This window comes from Dreissena polymorpha, chromosome 10, assembly GCF_020536995.1.
Source record: "Dreissena polymorpha isolate Duluth1 chromosome 10, UMN_Dpol_1.0, whole genome shotgun sequence".
Taxonomy (NCBI): domain Eukaryota; kingdom Metazoa; phylum Mollusca; class Bivalvia; order Myida; family Dreissenidae; genus Dreissena; species Dreissena polymorpha.
The window spans coordinates 26029133-26050041 of record NC_068364.1 but is presented as its reverse complement, the minus strand read 5'-3'; the positions used below and the strand labels follow the sequence as shown (position 1 = coordinate 26050041).

General features: G+C 32.9%; 1 protein-coding gene across 2 annotated transcripts in view; it reads right to left on the bottom strand.

Annotated features, from left to right (window-relative positions):
• LOC127847373 (transient receptor potential cation channel subfamily M member 7-like) overlaps positions 1-20909 on the bottom strand; it is a 156678-nt gene that overhangs the window by 97358 nt on the left and 38411 nt on the right. For both annotated transcript variants that reach the window (XM_052379240.1, XM_052379239.1), the window contains exon 6: positions 1473-1671. In XM_052379240.1, the coding sequence (XP_052235200.1) occupies positions 1473-1671 (199 nt within the window). The remainder of the gene's footprint in view (positions 1-1472; positions 1672-20909) is intronic.

The following is a 20909-nucleotide window of genomic DNA, read 5'->3' as shown; positions in this document are numbered from 1 at the left end:
GCCGTTTATAACGTGCATCACCTCTTGTTTAAGATACCTTATTAAATGAGTGAATGCAACTTCCGATATGGCGCTCAGTCTCCGATGTTTTGAAATTTCTTGGATAATTGTTCAGGGTGATTACGTTGTAAATGTGTGTTATTGTTCAATATATTTCGAATAATTTTTAAAATCAGGCAATGTAGTGCGATTTAGCGAAGTTTAATTCATCCAAAAAGTACAAAATCATACATGCTTAATCCATTTAAAAGCGTGCGAACCTTATAAGTTGTGGCATGTTTGAGTTTTGAAAAACATTTCGATGAATGTTTCCTGTGTGACGAGAAAAATGTACACAATAACATTACTAACGGCATCAAACGATTGCGTACACCATGCATTAGATGCTGCATGCACAAAAATATTGGCTTCTTGCCGACGTAGAAGATAATTTTGCATTTTTCCAAAAGAGATGGAGCCAATGCTTAGGAGATCGCAATAATGATAGGAGGTTGTGAAATTGCATTATGTATCAAAGAACAGTCGAATGACAATCACAATGGCAATGACATTATCTTATGACGTACATTTAAAAGATAATTTTATTTGTTATATTATTTTATTATTCAACGTACAAGCGAAGGCCCATTTATATATATATATATATATATATATATATATATATATATATATATATATATATATATATATATATATATATATATATATATATATATATATATATATACACATATATATATATATATATATATTGTCAAAACTATCAACTCCGAAAACATAAAGATAGCATGGTCTTTTTCCGTTCACTTTTTTAATAATACATGTTAAATGTGCTGAAAAAAATAATGCGAAATATGTTGAAAAATATATTAATTCTAATTACCCTGTAACATTATCCGTTAAATTTCAAAACATTTGGGCCTGAGCCTCAGAAGTTGCATTGGCTTATTTATTCATGCATATGAAAACAGAGGTGGCGCGCGTGATTAACGGCCGTGACTACTTCTTCTAGTAGATTAAATGATTAGTTTCGGATATATTAATGCGCTAAAGGACACGCGTTATAAAAAGCAGTTTTATTTTTAAAATAAACGTTTTCATATCCTAACCCGAAATGACTCGAAATTTTACGTTTTTTTGTTTTAATTTTGACCCTACGATCCGACCAGTTAATATGTTTCGAAGCGTTCGAGACCTAAAGGTAACGGGTTTGTGGAGTTTTTATATTATATATGCAAGTTACATGTACATAAATTCGTGATAAAATCTAAATTATTTACGGCATTGTGTTGGTTATTGCTGCATTAACCAACGTTGTGTCGTTCCGATGTTATCGCCCTCGAACAATGGAACATAATATCTGCGAACCATGTCTATTTTTCAAAACACTTGCTTTTGTGTACATTAATAATATATGTTTTAATTAATTGATATAGTTGAGAAGTTGTTGCTTTTTTCAAATGTTAACTCACCGCCTCTGTATAATGTTTCTTTTCTAAACCATATATACGCTGCCAGTTCGCCGGTTCATTTCTGATCTGCACCAAGTCGCCAACATCAAAGTGAGGAGAGCTTGAATTGCCATGAACATCAACAGTTAAAGGACTAGTCGTGGTGTTGCCGTCACGTTGAACATTAACTTTGGTCAATGAAGCTGGGTTCAACGTCCACCTCAATAAGAATGTTTAAAGAACGGTTTAAATTATTTGCGAAAATAAAGCAATATGCCAGTGAAAATAAATATACAGTAACAACAACACTATACTGAGCATAGTCATCCACAACTTCTACTCTAACTCAAACGGATATCAATTTTACAACAAAAGCAATACTAACAAAGCAGCTTAAAATCTAACGTCTGCGATAATATATTTTTCATTTATTTAAACAACACGTACATGGCGATACGCTTGCATTATTGTATTGATTGGTGCGAAGTTTATGCAGGTGTAGATTTGAATTTATAGAAAGTATTTAATAAATTGACTAGTAAGGGGTATTTCAATAATGAATATCGTTCAACTGCACAATAATTTCGTAGGAAATGCAAAATTACAACGCCGTACTACAATTTAATACAACGCTATGTAAGTCAATATATTTTACCGGAAAAAATACCTGAAATACACAAACTTTTGGCACGGCAACATTAAATATCATTTCGACATCGTGTGAAATTTGAAGAAGTCGTTTTGAAATAGCAATAACTTTACGATACACGTGTGCCGTTTATTTATTGTCATCATAAGTGCAAACAAATGAATAGTTCAAAGCACATGCAGAGTTAAAGAAGAAAGTATTACAAATACATTATATTCAAAGTGGCACTTAAAAAGTACAAATATAAATTTTTAATTAAATCTTTTTATTTTTAGTATTATTGTTGTTCGTTTTTTATTAATGTCAAGGTATTTTAAATTATAGTAAATACAAAGTATATATTTAAACCATACATGTATATTCGGATTTTGCAAAAAAATAATATAACACAATTTAAAGAAGATTAAACCATGATTAAAACCTTATTTACATTCTGGAAAGTAAAGGTTATGTTCATTAACTTAATTGTACGGATGCTCTCACCCTTTTGCTGATTAAAGTGGGGTAATTTATCAAATACTGTCTAAAACCATTGTCATAACCGTGTTCGCTCGAAATTAAATTAAGCGTGTGTTGGGAGTTTTATCGAAAACGTGTATCTTACGAACGGCTCTAATTTTATTTCGCCTTGATCGCAGATTCGATGAGAACCGTTCGTTAAACGTACGTATAACGTACAAATTACTTCAGAAGGTCGCTCGTCGGTCTGAAACAAACACTTTAAGGCCACAGCATGGAGCATGTTGTAAACGCACTTTTACAATTGATCGACACGTTTTCTTCCGACTGTTATTGGTATACAAGTCGGAAATATCAGTGCTAATATATTATTGTCAAATTTATACGACCGATACCTAATAAAGTGCGAAGATTTTTATTTAGAAGCGGTGATTGGGCGGTGCGGACGTTAAAAAAGACGTGTTCGAGTTCGCCAATTATCTGAAACGGAACCACTGCTTGGCTTGTTGCAAGCAGTACTCATAGGATATACTGCATGTGCACACGAATCAGCACTACCATGCCGCTTTAATATCACTGATACAGAGGTTGTAATCTTGTTTTCATTCCAAAGGAAATCATGTATCCGAACTTGATATAATACCAAACGAATTGCCTCTTGTCTAAGTGCATGGGGAGGCGTGGCCAGAAGAAAATGCATCCATTAACTCACGACTAAACTAAATCGAAGCAAGCTGTCAGTCATTGTGTGATATTGCGGACGATATCCATTCACACAAAATCAATACATCAAAAACACTGTCGGCACTCAAATTTAAAACTAATAAAATCGAGAAGAAAATATCAACATTCGACAATATAAACACAATGATCCAAGAGAATTGAACTCACCTACGGTGGCGTAAAATGAGATACAATCTTATTTTCGTTTGAGTACCAGAAGGCACAGCGAGTAATACCGACTCTCGTCAAGGCTCGTGCTGTTTTGCTTTCTAAGCCTGGCATGATTAACCTGATCTATAATTAACACTAACCTATTATTCTCTATAATCAACTGGTAGCAAGATGAGTCGTAGATAATTGTCAGTTACCACTTTTTAACTAACTCTTTTGACCTGTTAATTCTTTTCAACTCAATTCAACAGTGACAAATTCCCATATTATCACTTTCAACTCAAAACTCTGAAAACTACAGTGATCGTGAAAAGATTCGAAAAATGGGTATCCTTGTTAATAAAAAAAGTCAGACTGTAATATAAATGAAAAGTTTGCACCAGAGAAAGAGAAACGCCGACAAGGATTACTGTCAATCATGAAACAATACAAACGTTACTCTTTAAATACGTTGAAGTGCCACTTGGTGCGTGATAACCAGTACATAGGAAACAAGGCTAACCATTTGGACACAAGGTCGCTTGAAGCACCGACGCCAAGATTGCAAACATCGCAGGAACATATTTACAACCTAACCTCAGCCAATATCATTTGCGTCATGGAAACAACAAGCGAAAGTTGCTGTTGATTTTCGCAATAAAACCAGATTTGAAATTATAAGCAGTGACAAAGTAGAAACGCCGCAAGGGCGCAGACAACTAACTCAACGTTCACCCCAATCCCCTCTGAACGAATTAAAAGTAAAACGGCATCGGGTGCAATATTGAGATTCATTTTCTTCCACTGCCCCTGTACAGCAGCATGAGATCCTCCAGCAAATCGAGCCAAGTTAAACGCACTTTTCCCAGCTGAAACGTGCAATAGGGAGCTCAGGGAGAACAAATCTTCTTTACACAACAGTAAACACGGAACAGATAGCAGTTGAGCGCGAGGATCACAATTTCTCTCGTTAAATGTTTGCGGACTGAGATCAAAATAAATGTGTCCATAGTTTGATTCATTTCTATGCAATTTTGATAATATTGGTTTGCCGGGAGCAATACTGACGATAATGATGATCTAGAAATAGATGGGTTTAAATTGAACTTTTAACGTACTAAAACAGCTTTTTTACTAATCAGATATTAGATAATTACATCATTTGGACTGGTCTTGACTTCTGTGCAGCACTTACTTTTCTTCTGAATGACTTGTTTGTTGAATTTAATGGTAAAATATTTAAACAAATTATTGGCGTTCCTATGGGTACTCATTGTGCGCCACTTATAGTTGATCTTTTTTTATATTGTTATGAAAGCGAATTTATGTTAGAATTATCTTAAACTAAACAAGTAGATTTGATTCAATGTTTTAACCCTACTAGTAGGTACATCCATTACATACTTAATTTAGATTATCCATTATTTGAACAATGTATTCACACAATCTACCCAAACGAACTAGTCTTAAATAGATCGTCTCAATCCAATACAGACGCTGCGTAGTTAGACTAACATCTAACTATTAATAATAATATGATTAAAACTAATTTATACGACAAACTGGGCGACTTTAACTTTGAAATTGTGAATTTTCCGTTCCTAGACAATATCCCTAAAGGTCCTTCCTATGATATTTACATTTCGCAGTTGGTACGTTATGCCAGAGCATGTTCATGTATTAAAGATTTTAATGATCGTAATCTTATATTAACAAAGAAATTGCTAAAACAAGGCTTTTTGTATCATAACCTAAGAAGTAAATTCGCTAGATTTCACTCAAAGTATGGTGATTTAATTTCAAAATATAATGTTTCTTTAAAATGACATTTAAATAATGGAATTTCCCATCCATCATTTTATGGAGATGTTTTTAAGCGTGTCCGCAAACTAAAATATGTTAAAAAATGTTCATATTAAACCTTATAAATTTAATTAACTCGTTTTTATCAAAAGGATATGATGATGCTGTACATAAAAACACGTGCTTGATGGTTTTTGATTCACTTTATCTTTCTTCTCTTAAAATGTGGAATCATTAATGATGTTATGGGCATTTTTCACATTTGAGCATAATTGTGTCTTTGTGTCGTTTGCACAAATCTGCATGAAAGCTACCTTTAGACTCACATCTTACATCAAATCATTTCTGTCGTCAGTTGTCGAAACACCTATATACTGTTTGATTCCAATAATGTCGCTTTAATGGAATTACTATTTTTATACATTTGATTCTTAATATTTAATCACCTAAACTTGTTGTTTTAGTAGTTCAATTTTGCAGTACCGCCCCATTAATATTTTTATTTTTACTTTACAGTAATGCCCTTGGATTTTGTTCACGTTATTGTGTCTTCGCATGTCAATTACGTCATAACTCTTTCTCTGTTCCTGGATACATTGATTTTGTGACGTCATACGACCAACTTTCCCAGTTGTAATCTACATGCGTCATTGGGTTTATTATTTTATTGTTATTTTCTCTGTGACAGGCGTTTATTGTTTGATTAATTTGTTTGCAGTACATAAACAACCAACTTTTACACCCATTATTGCTGCTTCTTCCTGTATTTGTGCGATAATGATCTGAAATATAAACTTCATGATGCTATATTTTTAAATCTTTTTCTATAAAGAAGGAATGTAGTTTACACTTGTTAATAGTTTCATTACATCGTTCCTCAAAAAGTTGTTATTCTGTTGCTCTGGTATCTTCAAAACCATTGAGTAATTAAATGGTAATTAAATTGAATGCGTTTTATTTCCCTGTTAGTATTGTTCAATTTGAGTTACAATGCTATGAGGTAAAATTTTATTTACACTTAAATGTATTATGAATATTGCTGGGCCGAGTGTGAGGTTGAGCGCTCCAAAACCGATTTAAACCCCCAATGCTTTGCATTGACCGTTCCAAGGCGGTGACACCAGCTTTATTCTTATTTGTGTTTATGTTGTTTTGTATTGTGCCCTAGTGCTGTTTGTACTGTTTAGACAATCGGTCACTTGCCTTAAATAAAGGACCGACTAATTGTTTATAATAATAATAATTCAATACTACTGCAGCAGCTGGAGTTTCACTTCTTTATAATGAGCACTCTAATAAGTTATTTCGATAATCTCTTCTTTCTGCGCGTATGTCTTAGCGTTGCGGTATTCTGCATTGATAATTAAAGTTTAAATACAGTTCACCGTACATTTTGTTTTGCCATGTTAAGTTGTTAACCCCCATTTTTGCTGATCAATATTTTTACATGTTTTACACTCATTGATATAACTATTCAATAAACGACAGTTTTAATATGTATTTATATATAAATGCATACTATATGATAGTTTATAACATGTGATAAAAGGAATACAGAAAATATAAACAGACAAGAGATGTCGTCATATTTCGGAAAACGATAAAAATTGCAATCTCTAGTAACAAGCATTTAAAAAAAGTTTTACAAAAAAGCCAAAGAAAATCAGATCTTTGAAAATAGAAATCATCTACAATGAATGCTTGAATGAAAACTAGAAAACAATGGAAGTCACCAGTGAAAATAAAAGTGCCTGATTTAAAACCAAGGGTACCCCTCCCCCTTTGCCAGAAAAGTCATACTGAATTTGAGATTGTTATATGTGAGCAGAAAGATGAGTTCAAATGTTAAAAAATAGATTTTAAACAAAAATGAGGAAAAGCTTCCAATAAACTAATGAACATATTTACACACATATAAATATAAATATATATATATATATATATATATATATATATATATATATATATATATATATATATATATATATATATATATATATATATCATATCATGTGTGACATGGAATCTACTCCGTTCAGTAAGATGTGCTAACCTAGTTTGAAATTGCAAATAAAATGCATTATTCTGACATCAACAATTGAGGAGTAAGAACTGATGTTAGTGTTCAAGGGAAAGAGTGACATAATCAACATTGATATGTGTAATCGTGTTTATTTATTCAGACATGCATGTCATTACTAGTATTGTTTAGGATTCGCACTTTCAAACAGGAATAATAACTAAGTGTAAGCACCACATATATACATTATTCATCAAAATGTTAATACCAAATACATGTATTATCCCTACTGGATATGAAACCGACTTTTAACGTTACATTTATTTATTATTTAAAACATTAGTTGTACATTAACAAGCACGTAAATCATTGAATCGCCTACTTGATTTCCATCTAATACGCCTGTGTATGAGCATATGCTGAGGAGACACTTTTTGAAAGGTCCTACACGCATGTAAGTTAAATTTACTGATCATTGGAACAATCAGTGATGGCAAAAAGTAATTAACCCGTTATTGACCGCCAATACTGTTGATCATTGCTGAATATATGATAAATATGCAACATTTTTATTTGGATAACCAAAATACATTATTCATGAGATCACACAAGTAACAGTCTTTGGCATATCATTTAAAGAATATTAATATTAATATCTGGGACATAATAAACTTGTGTTGTTTGTTTGTGGAAAACAACATAACTTGGTCATAAAAATGAAACATGCTGTTCTTGATTTTCATGCATTTACAACGCAACTTTTTTCTTAAATGCAAATGTTCTTTTACACAATGAAATCAAATATTTGCCTGATTATATAATAAAAATCACGGACAGGGTGCACGTTTCCTTCAATATCTTCTTTACAACCATTATGAAACATGAAACTGTGTTATACTTGAAAACTAATATTGCATAAGCCATGTACGTTTTTGTTCCAATCGTTTCGGTGACATCAAAACAATTAATTCCTTTCTTGGAAAATTCAAAACCCTTATAAATGTGATGGGCTTTGCGTACGATACCCGGTCCACATGGCAGCAGTCAACATTCTGGCATCGAAAAAGCAAAATCCACTTAATCCCCTTTTTTCTGCTCACAAAAAATATTATATTGGGTAAGGGAAAATGGTTCTGAACATCATTCAGGACAGTGGGCAAATTGTCAAGCTTTATTTGGAATTCGACCACCGGGCGAGTGTTTTTACACGAATTGTTGTCTTCATAATTATCAACACTACCATTAGATAGTTGACGTTTATACTTAACTCTAGTCATATTAATATGAACAACAATACCATTTATATTACGCTTTGTCTTTAGTAATAGCAAATTGGTTTTTGTTAACGACCGAACTGTCACGTACAGTGTCGGTCGTGTTGTTTGTCATCTTATCGGATCATACATTTAGTATTTCATAGCGATATGTGTAGAATATTCGTAGTTTTCCGCACATACCCAGACAACTTCCGGAGTGACGGGTATGTTCGAAATAAGGCGATATTGCAAAAAGTTCATTTAAGTGTAAATACCTTAAAACAACAAGACATGTTTTTATCAGCATAAAAATGCACCCTACAGCGCCGCTTTGAAGCCATATATTTGACCATTGACCTTGAAGGATGACCTTGAACGTTGACCTTGCACCACTCAAAATTTGCAGCTCCATGAGAAACGCATGCATGCCAATTATCAAGTTGCTATCTTTAATATTGTAAAATCTTTGGGCATTGTTAAAGTTTTTGAACCGATGGACTGACTGGCGAACGGGCTGACGAACAGTTTAACTGATTTATGCCGCCCTACCGGGGGTACAACAGAAATTTCTCTGCACGTAAATCAGGTGGAATTTGTCTCGCCGTCAAATATTAAATCTGTTATATCTCACCGTCATTCAGTAAAGCTGTACATTTGTACTGTGGTTTAAAATCTCGTAACGGTTATCTTAAACTGGGGATATACTGTGTGGTGTTGTATATGCACCGCTTGAAAACTCTGTACATGTAAACGATGATCCGTTTTCTGATATCCAGTTTAAAATTGATAATTATTGAGATACATGTAGACACAGTTATATGTTCATGTTTTGTGGCTGGAACAGTCGAACAAGACAGCTTGCAGATTATGCTAAAATTGATCTAGATATTTTGTTTGAATAACACGTAGATGACATCTACAACGCTTTAATATGTGCTGAGAAACTATTTTTATAATCAACTATGACTGTTTCTCGAAAGAACATGTATAAACTAAAAATTGCCATACATTTCTTACAAAGAAACATATTTTACACATTGAATGGTCGAAAAAACAATATTGGTAATTTCACTTGACAAAAATCAAGCAGCTAAACAGATATGTCAGTTCTTCAACGTTATTTAATTTTTCAGTGTTGAATTTTAAGAATTGTGTCCATTACTCTCAGATGTGCACAACCTCGTTACTATGCTGCTCGAGTACATGTTAAAATGGTTGTTTGGATGTGTTGTTTGCAATGATTCGACATTTGTGGATGCAACTATCGATGATTTTAATAATAAATTATTAATAATATAATAAGCAATAACAACAGTAATAATAATAATAACAAGTAAAATCATTATCATCATCATCACCATCATCGTCATCATCATCAGCAGCAGCAGCATCATCATCATCATCATCAAGAATATGTGAAATAATGGGATCGTAATAACTGTTACGTGTTGAAAATATTAATATATTAAATGTCTATGTAATAATCCGAAATCTAAAAGCTTTTAAAATTACTGATAATCGTTCAATAAATGACCTGGGCAAATAGTCTTTAAACTTGATTTCGTATATACAAATAATTGGTAAAGCAGTATTGGCACTTAAAAATCAAATGAAGTGAAGTATAGCAACGAACACAAATGGGACGATTGTCAAGAAGACCAGAACAAAGTTTCACTGTGCCAAAAATGCAAGACAAATAAATCTGAAGCGCATCGCCTGAATCTAAAAAGCACAAGTCAAATATACAATACAACAATCAAACAAGGTTATAGCACATTTAATAAGAAAAATGCTCGAACAATTTAATAATTGCGTAATACAATCCCAGAGCTTTCTGGATAATTATTTCAGGCAAAAAAAACGCAAGTAAATAGAGTCAAATATTGCTTTGCTGAAACAGCATTTTAAAACTGTAAAAGGCGACGACAATGTATTTGATATCATAAGCGATAAATAACAGCCAACTGCCATTGATAATAACGATTTATTTAATGGCGAGATAACATGTGAAGAAATCGATAATTGTGGAATTTTGTTTAAAATCACAAAGCATGCGGGATTAATAATAGTATAAATAAACACATTAAAACATCCTTTCCAGTTTTAAAGTATGAGTTTGTTGAACTATTTAACATTGCATATAGCTCTAATATTGTACCTAGTAATTTGGCAATATGTTAAATCAATCAAATGTATAAAAACAGGTTCCGAAAAAGATCCTTCTAACTAAAGACTAATTACTCAATTGAGCTGTGTAAGAAAATTATCCACAACAGTGTTCAACACACCTTTAGAACAATTGCTCATGGAATACGACATAAGTTGCATACACCAATAGCGTTTCCGTAAAATATTAACAAAGCTGACAAAATATTGGCCTTTTACGCGCTTATTAATATTCTCAGAACTCAAAATAAAAATACATTATTTGCATTCATTGATTAAGGGGCCGCCTTTGATACGATAAATAGGTCATTGTTTTGGTTAAAGTTAGGCCAGTACAGTATAAGTGGAAAGTTCTGAAATAATATTTAAAATATGTAGAAAACCGCAAAATAACGTATCATGTGTGTTGGCGAAAGATCGACCTATTTCTAATGTTCAGTAGAGGTAAGACAAAGAGAAAGCGTATTCCCCATAATATTTTCATTCTGGTTGAATGACCTACATTCGCATTTTGAAAATAATAAATAATTCGATGGCTTAATATTGTATTCTCATTCAAACGACAATGATATTTTTAACTTTTACAAACTATATGTGTTGATGTACGCTATCGACAAGGTTATCGTAGCAGAATCAGCAAACGATCTTCAAAATTGTTTAAATATGAATTCACAATATTGTGGCATGTGAAAACTAGCTGTTAACACTCAGAAGTCAAAATGTATTATTATTAGTAAAGATAGATCAGTAAATTATGTATTTTACTTAAAGAACATTCCATTGAAACTATTTAAAATTTTAAATTTTATGTAAAAATGTGGGATTCTTGAACATTTCAACTATAATAAACCCTTCTTTTAAGACGCAATTAACATCACAAAATATGCCCATACTCATTTGTGTTAACACGGATAGTTGAAACAAACGTGTTTATGCTGTAATCCCTTTAAAAACAAAACACTGACTTCATGGATTAATGTATTTGCATTTATTATAAATTTTATTTTATTAAATGTAATGTTCATTTTATTTAATATCGTATATAATTATCATTAATTATAATCATATTAGAATAGCAAATGGTTACCAAGAACAAAAGAAATAAGTACATGTTATACACCTGTCTTTACCTACAGCAAGAAAATACTTCGCAAGCAAATTCTTATTAACAGCAATAAAACAAAACATATATTTCTTTTGCGGTTAAAGACCTATAAATATAAGAGAATTTGGTTCAACAACACACATATCCCCAGTTCCAAAATAATAAATCAGGGTTGGAAAAACAGTACGCAAACTGATCGTAGGTCACTTATTCAGCACCTAAGAATTATAAAAATCTATTAATACCAGTTAATTGGTCACTGAAACACCAGAAAAACATACTTAGGAACTTACCAAAAAAAGGAGACACCGATTAATACCAGTAAGCACGTTTGTGGAAAACTATCTTACGGGAAGTCCGAAGATAGCTGACCTATCACTATCGAAATCACACCGCTATTGTCAGTATTTAAGCTTCACGCACACCGTATTTTCTGTCTCGTTTTACAGGTATGATTCTTATAATTATTTACATTTTGGATATTCATTTGTTGTTTGTATTATTTTACTACGTGCGTTAATTTAAAGTTAATTACTGTTTTAGTTGTATTTGGATGGTATTGTTATAATTAATAACATTATATTGTTAACTCTATAGAATTATTCGGTATGTAAAGAATTGTGTAGAATTTATAATAACTGGACTGCAAACTAATATAACAAGTATTAAAGTGTAGGCTTATTATTGTTAGTTATTGAAATCCTATGCTTCTGAAAATTACGGTAGAAGTATATTATCTATTTAATAGTTAGTGCTTAACGCGGAAATGGAAATAACATTTCATGATTAACATTACACACACGAAGTAAACATCAAGAAGTAAATAGGACCGGTTATAACGCACTGCGTCAAACGGGCGTTATATTTTGGACAGCCGTAGGAATGTATGCACATCGCACGATTAGCGCATATAAGTATTACGATTGACGAGTGTCTGAAACAAGATACACGTTCGCAAAATTCACCATTCGCGGCCCACTTGTATTATTTTAAAGATCAGAAAACTCGAATACACAAAAGATGAACGCGCGTTAGCATGTCGGTACCAATGCTTACTAAACCTCTTTGAAACGCAGAGGTTTGTCTTGTCTGCAGTTGTAACAACGGCTTTTAGTATGTGAAACGATTTATGTCAATACTGCTTTAAACACAAAATGTGTAAGGGTTATATGAGCGCCCTTGTTGAAAACAGTTTATCAAAATATAAAAACTTACTTGGTACATCATTCTGTACGAATGAATGTATTTATCCAAGGTATAAATGTATGAACCTTACTGTTCAGATTATGCGCCCGTCTGTGTTTACATATTTATAAATAGATTATTCGAGTTGCAACGCGAAACGATTGAATTTGGAGAGTTGTGTTGTTGTTTTGTGTGATATTTCAAGGAATGCGTATATAAAGAATAACATACATCACTCATATCACGAGCATGGATGGCCGAGTGGTCTAAGCGATATACTTTTACTCCAGGGGTCAGTGGTTCGAGCCCAGTTGAAAGTTACTTTGTTTTCTTTCTCTAATTTTATTCTTGTATGTTTTTACTCGAGCTTTTAAGACCACATGTTTTTACAATTAACAATATAAAGCATTTAATGACAAACTTCAATCCATTCAAAAATCTGTGAGAAGGTACCTTTAATGCTAATGGTCTACTTCACTCCGACAGCGAGCTTCCGTTATTCAATTTCAATACAGCATAAATAACGTATCCCTTCTGCAGAATTTATCAGACTCTATTTATATATACGCTATCCTGAACAGATTTAAAGAAATAGTAAATTGTATACAATATTTTCAATTGATCAATAGCAACTATTTTATTGTGCATAATTTAACAATAAATCAACCAAACTTCGTTTCTCGTATACACACATTTTCTTCAAATCAGCTATTCAACCTCTACTAATTTGCTTGGGTTAGCACTGACACACCATATTCTTCAGTTGACTTACGTATGAGAGCATGATCTATCGAATACAAAATATCCGATCATAAAACGGGAAACTTTCATTAGTAATGAAAACTGTTTAATGGTTCGGCCCTGTGGGACACAGGCATTTACTTCTTAAGATTGCTACTTTGCCGAACCGACAAATACCGATTGATAAAGATATCCCTCGTTTGGGGCAGACATTAAACATATATCCGCTTACAGTATCAATCTTTAATTGTTGAGATAAAATGGACTATTTTCATACCGAAAACGATACGTTAGCGGTAGAAAAAACGGCAATAGCTTTTTTGGATTGCATCCATCTTTTGTTTCCGACGCGGGTTCTGACGTCTGCATCCGTCCATGTTTGTCCACTATGATGACGAGATAGGTGCAGCTATCCACTTCTTTAACCGCTTTGCATGGAATGTGATTGACGTGTCTTTTGATGCATTGGTATTAAACGCGTTAGGAAAGCACGAGCAGAATTCCATCAACTAAACACAACTCAATATCTAGCGCATTAATAATCAACACCAGGATCAGGCTCACCAATGCCATCATATAGCCGATCCTACTATATGAAGCAGAAGCCTGGAGAACCAACGTCACCTTTATGAAGACAATCAAATTCTTGATCAACAAATGCCTCAGGAAAATCCTTAAGATCCGCTGGCCGGACAAGGTCACACATTAGGACTTATTGAGAAGACCTATAGCAGAACGTCCTTTATAAAGACGTCTGCGATGGATAGCCAATACCAAAAGGCAAAATCTCAGATTGATCTCCTAAGAAAAGAGGAACAGAGGAGGTATAGAAACACCTTGCGCTAAGACCTGAATTCAGATACCGAGAAGAAGGGCAAAAAGTGGGGACAGCTAGAGAGACTTGTCCAGGAAGCTGATATATAACGACATATAACCAAGACGGACCACAAGAAAAGATGAGATGACGATGTCACATCTTTCTTAATTCAAAAACACTTGAAAGTAGCGAGGAACGTCACACAAAAAGCAGGGCAATATAACTCTGTTTGAGATGGGGATTAAAATGATTGCTTGTTCATAGCTGGTTATAGCTCCTTGTTCGAATACGGAATAAATAACATGACCTTATTCGTTTTTAAAGCTTAACATAGATTCTTCAAGCTCTTGATCAGATACAAAATACTTACAATGCTTACGTTAATCAAAACAAAACCAAAAGTAATATAATTCACGAATAAGGATTAAGGAACTATACCTTAATCAAACCGAACAAGCAAATCTGTTGTGTAACCAAGGAACTAATATAACCCCATTCATATTACAGATGCATATAAGTGACAAGTTTAAATATACGCCAAGAAGCTCGTATACATTTACTTTTTATAATGGTATATGTTCGTGTTCTTCGCGTTTGAAGAGGATTTCTTGTTCAAACATACATGGCATTTTTAACTTTGAATATTACCTCGCATTAGCCAAACGTAAAGTCTTTGAAGTGATTTTGCAGTGATTTATAATAGAAAAGTACGTTCTATCTTGTTTTGACTTGATAGTGTATTTTATACTCCAATTCCTTTTTAGAGGATGTAAAGGAAACAGGAACCACTTATGTATTTCATTTTCAAGCCGAATCAGGAACTAGCTTTTTTTACTTCAAGATACATTATAAGTAAACAATTGTACCACAAATAAATGACAATACCTGTAAATATAAATGTTTGGATATATATTTCTATTTTCTTTATTTCTACTTATTTATATTAAATAATGACCAGGTTCCTGTTTCGCTTATGAGGAAAATAGAAGCAGCTTTTATTTCTAAATCAAACCGAGCATGGAATCTGCATTTTCATTTAACAAAACGAACACAATGAACCAAGAAGAACTAAATATCAAATAAATCATTGTATATTCAAAACATTTCTACTTTTTTTTTAATGATAACCAACTAAGTTGTATGACTTATGGCCATCAGGGCAGTTCAATAGTTACCGACGGCTCCTAATCGTGTTCAAAGGTTGCTGGATAAACTTTTGGCCGGTGCGAGCAAAATTACGTTTTCGGACTTAAAAATCAACGAAGAAAGCAAACTAAGACATTGGTATTTGAAGTGAAAAAAAAATTTAAGTCTGCTTAAGGTACCTTAGCCGTTGCGTCCGTACCTCTATGGTGACGTATTCAAATTGTAACTGTTGACGTATATAGAGAATACTAGGTCGGTGCCGAATAAAGCGAATTTTTTTTTTTGCGAGGCTTAGACAATCTGAGCCACGAGCCTTGGCGATCGGTTCAGATTTTTGGGCTGAACAAAATAATTTTCGCTTTATTCGGCACCGACCTAGTATTCGATTTATCCCATCAATTTTCTAAGTCGTAAATTATTTCCTTAAAAATATAATAGGAAAATAGAATTGCATGAAAACTCCCAAAGATATTTTAAGCAAATATTGTTTTATTATTGTATTCAGGCCGAGCCTAATATATAACAAAAATATCAGTAACTAACCTGTTTTTCTGTTTATCATACTGGAAAAGAATATGACTTTTGTCGTTTGACGTGTTAATAAATGACGTCATGAGTACGCGCACTTAATATTTGTAAATAATATCTTTCTTTTTATTTTTGTTTTGCATTTTGTGTTTAAAACATAGTACATCTTAGTATCAAATTGTTTGTTTTGTTGAATCTGATTAGATTTTACTAGACAATGATTACTTTATAGTTGATTCCGAATAATATTACCATCCTCCGCTGAGCGTGACAGCTATATTTCAGCATTCATTTGCCGAAATAAAGGAAAATATAGTCCACAGTGGTTTATTTCGACAATGCACGTCTGATGATAGGTTAAAAAAACATTATGAAATATCCAAAACAGGTCTTACTTTTTCAACTATAGGTCTTTATCAAAAGTTTGGGATAGATACACATTAAAGAACTGTATAACATAGCAAAACTACCAATACTACATTTAACCTAACCCAAAATACCGAATATAAAACTGCGCTGAATATAACAAGAAATTAATTCATGATCCGAATTTATTCCACCGAAATTTAGGCCTTTATTTCTAACGAACGGCAAATGTTAAGTTTTTAAGGTTGAGTTTTATTAAAGCTTCAAAATATGTTTGTGATCAATCGCAATTACAATATACATTTGATTTCATAAGAAAAACTTACAAAAAGGTCTATGATGAAAACATATCACATATAGCTGGAGTCTTGTCATGGATGATGCGATATCTGACTAGTCAGATATGGCATAGGGAAAGCTTTCCGAGACTTTCCACACATAAAATCGGACGTGTCGGATATAACACGATATCGAAAGTCAAAAACAATATATTCTATGTATTATGAAACTTTAAAAAAAGTGAAAATCAAGATTCTAATATGTGTTATGAAACTTTAAAAAATATATAGTGATCTAAAGTACGGCACTATATGCACATGAGACAGCTTGAACTAAGTTTTCGTTCAAAGTTGTCATTCTTAGTTTGTTGACCACCTCTTTATTGATTAATTTTTTGTTGTTTTGGGGGGGGGGGCGGGGGATTATATCAAAATTAACATGCAGCCGAAAGTACGTACTATAATGCGTCACCATTTAGATCATTCAATACCAAATAACATACACACCGTTAGAGAATATACATACAGGCGTATCATTTATTAACTGCAACATTCTATGGACCACTGTACCTAATAACACATTACATTTTCCATTAAGAACAATGCCATTTATTGTTAATACTTGCTATGCATTTGGAAAAACTAAGATTTCACATTAAATTCATTGAGATAATTTGAACACGTTTTCGTGAGTGAAACATCACATAAAACACCATTTTTAAAGCGGGCACAGGTTTAATCAAACCATAGATTGTTGAGTATCTATATTGACATTGAGCAAATTGGTAATATAGGAGAAGAAAACAAGTTTCCTTTTCAACCTTTCTGTAAAAAAACAGAACGTAGTCTGTGTGAGACTGGTGTGTTCAATTAGCGACTGTCACTTTAAATACACTATTTCTTACCATAAAATTCGAAGCCAATTTTAAAGAAAAAAAAAGCACAAGTATTCGATCAGTAATAATAAAAGCGCAAACAAATTGAACTTACATAATTGTTTCACGGATACGCTTTTTTTATAGTAAAGCTATTTTAATGCAAGACTGAGCGCGTATATTTGTGCTTATTGTTTGCTTCTTATTTACAGCACTCATATACAATATACGCACTTTTTGATTTACATACGAAGACGGTTCGACATATAAGTCCAAGTGTTCTGGCATTACAGAATAGACTGCATTTGGTAGATGTTCTTTTTATTTCATAGCAAACATTGGCAGTTTTCCAGAGTAGAAACGAAAATGGTAAGAGATATCTTCAGAAAATACTGTAGAGTCAAACATCATCGAACTTTATTCACAAATGTGTAATTGAGAACTCCACTTAATTGCGATATGATCCTGTCGATTATTTCAATATATTGCGTAGCAGTCCACGTTTGTGTTGTCTTACTTTTATTTATATTGCAGACAGAAACAAAATATGCGACAGTATAACACAATATCAAGTATATCGCGTATTTGTAAATTTTGCTACTTAACTATAACCCAATCCTTAATCACGAATAGATAGTGGGGCTTGGGAGACAACACCAATGTAAAAGTGAAACCAGGCGATGGTCCTTACAATAGGATTGATACTATGACATTAGAAGCGGTTGCTGTTTGATATCCTAGCTCATAAACCTTTATCGTCAATTATTAAATACTCCATATATGTATCACTCGTATTTATTATTTATGACAGTCACTAATATAAAATGCAATACCTCATTTGGAAATAATGGCAAGGAACCAAATGACATGTCTATGTCTAACCTAAAAGTTAAATGAATATAAACTTTCAAACATGGTTCAATAGTTCAAGAGACCCTGTGCGGAAACGAACAATACATAAACAAATGACTTGTTCATAACCATAGGACAAAAACACCATGACAAATCTCTGAACGAACTGACTGTGATGCTCATGCCCACCATACAAGGAGGCTGCATTTAAACTTTCATTCGGATTATTGGTGTCTGAAATCTCGCATCGAAACGAAAAGTGAAATATTAATAAAAAAAGGGTTAGGACATGAAAAACCTTACAATGAATTGCATGCCCGCCATATAGGGATGCTGCGTTTCAAGTGTCATTATATTCGGATCATTAGTGTCTGAGATCTTAGGCGGAAACAAAACATGTTACGGATGGAAATCGGAAGAACACATGGAAGGACGGACATTCCAATAGGATGGAAAGGTAATCAGGGAAATACATTTTAGTCCAACGTGAACTCAATTCCATAAAATCTTAAATTTTGAAAAAATAAAATAAAAAATAAAACAAAATTATCAAGAAAACTGGTTGGATAACAAAAATGTTCATCTACTGTTTACCTGAATGCATCTTGCACAACAATGCAAATGCCCATTTGAAACGAAATTTTGGTGACACGCAATACACACCAATTCTTTAAAATGAAGCATCCAATTGGGTTATAATGTCCTGAGATTTCGAGCAGAAACTTAATTCCTTGAAGCGGTCCTATATATTATAATAAATGGCGTTATGCATAAATGTACACACCAGCAGGGCACTTAATTGACCAGATCATCAAAAACAGAAAACTAAGGTAATAATGTATTGTGCCAAAATAACATAAAAACACAACTCGTATGCAATTCCATATTTTAATATAATAGCAAAATATCCAGTTAAACGTTTAAAGTATAAAACTATGCACACGTTCTTTTCATATGGATAGAACATATAATGTTTCTTCAATAAGCGATTATAAAAGTTTGCGATCTAGAGCGGAAACGAACTTTTGACAGATAGACTTGAACAAAAAAGCATTATCGCGATTATAAGCTCACACCCCGCCAACTTAATGCCATCAAATTTAGAATTCGTGTTTAAGGATAAAAAGAAGCGACTACAGCCCCCCTTCATCTTGGAACATACATTTACACTGCATAAAGACATAAAACATAGAATTAACCAATAACGCACATACACATTTTCCACCAGTTCCTTCAAACTGGAATTTCGGATGTGAAAAAGTCTGCACATGCAAACACAGTACTCATCTGTTTTCATATAAAAATAATTATATATACTCAGATGTCTATTACACTGGTCGGTCGTTATGACCAGTCTATTACATCAAATCCGCACATGAAACATTCCGCGGTGTGATTATTATCAAACGCCACGCAATTGCGAAACAGTTTTTGATGACAATAGTTATGTAGCGATAATGCTATTGTTTCCCTTGAACAAGATTTAACATCTGATATCAATATGTTTTGGTATATCTTATGTATGTATTATGGCAATGTTTAGTACAAATATTTATTATCATCAAACATGTCTGAGAGCATACCAATATAGACATATATTGACTGCTGCTTACAAAGACTTCCTCGGACAATGTGCAGTTGTCCGTGCCTAGTAGGCAACGCAAAGAAGAAGTGTGTGGACAAATTGCCGGCGGTGAGTATTTGTCTACAGGAACATTCTTCATAATACAATATTTGACGTTATGACATAGCAAACCTATTGGACTAAACACCTTACTATAGAACACCTTACTATGAACAATTAATCACATTGAACTGAGGTTTGAACATATTTGTTTTACTTCGTTTGCATCGAAAGCGTTTTGCATATATAGACACTATCGGTTTCGTTCCATGCACGTTCTACAACAGCATGTCTAAACTAATGGACTTATGTTCACAGGTTGTCGAAATGACATTTTTTCAATAGTTGCCACAGATTGAAAAAGAATTTGTGAATAAGGAAGCGAAATAAAATTAATTACGAAGACTAAAAATATAGCATTTTTTATGAAAAATAAGCTTTTGAAAATAAAATAAAAAATCTTCACAAACGCGAATAATTAAAATGATTTGGAATGATTCTCTTGTTTCCGTTAAATATTATTATACCTATAAAACTCTTATAAATCATCCGCCATAATATTTTTATGGCAGAGTGGTTAAGACGATGTTAAGATATTATTGCATATTTATCGAGTCAATGTAAGTTTCCTATCCACATCTCCTCGCATTCTTTTACAATTGCATCGTTAGTTTGATGCAAGCGTGATCTGAAAATGTGGAGTGTATGGTCTCAA